The sequence below is a fragment of the Cryptosporidium hominis genome, assembly GCF_000006425.1.
Source record: "Cryptosporidium hominis TU502 chromosome 1 CHRO011069, whole genome shotgun sequence".
In the NCBI taxonomy this organism is placed as follows: domain Eukaryota; phylum Apicomplexa; class Conoidasida; order Eucoccidiorida; family Cryptosporidiidae; genus Cryptosporidium; species Cryptosporidium hominis.
Genome location: NW_666531.1, coordinates 1 through 1,388, shown reverse-complemented (window position 1 = coordinate 1,388; position 1,388 = coordinate 1). Strand labels below are relative to the sequence as shown.

Sequence of the window (1,388 nt, the reverse complement as noted above, 5' to 3'; positions counted from 1 at the left end):
AGCTTAGATGAGCTAATGTCCTGTCCCAAAAATATATTAGGTATTTCTTTTATTAACGAATCATCTTGAGCACTTTGGGAAACGTAATTATTCAAAGAATCTGTTCTTAAATATTTATTACAACCAATAATCCAAGGTAAATCACCCCCTATCAAGGGAATATTCCCTGTTGGAATATTTTTACACTCATCAAACAAACCATTGATATAAAGTTTTATAGAATAACTCTCATCTATTCTAGAATTAGAAAAATTTTCTGTTTTTTTTTCGGAACCAATCGTAACTGTAATATGATTCCATTGATCCAAATTAATTTTTCGATTTGATATTATAATTGTTGTATGGAATTCAATAGCTGATGACTTATTCTGAATAAACGACGAAAATGTTAGAGTCTCTGAAACTTGATTATGATTGTTAGCAGTATTGTTATTTAGCATTAGATTTAATGGAAATTTTTGGTTGGGAGAAACACTATGACGCCTAGCCTCCCTATCTGAAATCGAAATGAGATGGTTGAACTGTGAATTCTCTATATGCACNCACATCCACCTTTCTCATTATTAATTATATCCAAAAATGTTTGTTTCAAATAAATTGCACTCTTCAAAGCCCCCATTTATTATATTTTTATAGATTTCAAATTTTTTATTATTTGAAATTGAAAATTTTCCTTGATATTGTCAAGGTGATTGGGAATAGCCAGAATGAAACACTGCATGGTGCATTCATTTCTCTTAAATTTGAAACAAATGATTGGGAATCACAAATTGATTTATTCTCTGAGTGTCTCTGATTATAATCTAGTGAGGAACTAGAATAATGGTTAGAAGGCTCCAAATCACAAATTGGAATTGTGCCTATAAAAACTGGCCAATATTTTCTTTGAAAAATACTTTCGGAATACAACTTAACAAAAAATTCTCTCATTAACTGAATAGGTTGAGATTCAAGTAATGAATTAAATTTTGTTTTTTTATCATGCTGTTTAGAAGAATCCAATATATTTTCCTTTTTGATTTTTGGAAACGAATATGTATTCAAGTACTCAACATAAATTCGAGGATCAAAACTATCATTATCTTTTACTTTTGTTGAGATAAATTTATCTTCCCAATTTTCCATCCAAGTAATCACATTGTTCGACAATAATTTTGAGTCATCTTTGTTTTTTAAATGAATTAATATATCCCATAATAGTTTAACTCTATCCTGAGTATCATCTAATGTTGAAGTTGTCAAGATTACCAAATCATTAGAAGTAAAAGTAACATTTTTTGAAATAATTACTTCATCTGTAAGAAGCCTCTTTAAAGAATAATCAATTAAAATTGGGTTGTTTAGTATTTCAATTGGTTGATCATATTGGCTTAATGTACTTTTAAAGC

At 28.5% G+C, this 1,388-nt stretch overlaps 1 protein-coding gene across 1 annotated transcript; it reads right to left on the bottom strand.

The window, feature by feature from the left end:
• Positions 1-651: 651 nt before the first annotated feature.
• Chro.10219 (hypothetical protein) lies at positions 652-1,125 on the bottom strand. Its single annotated transcript, XM_659895.1, has 1 exon — positions 652-1,125. The coding sequence occupies one exon, from the start codon at positions 1,123-1,125 to the stop codon at positions 652-654; it is 474 nt and encodes a 157-aa protein (XP_664987.1).
• Positions 1,126-1,388: the final 263 nt, after the last annotated feature.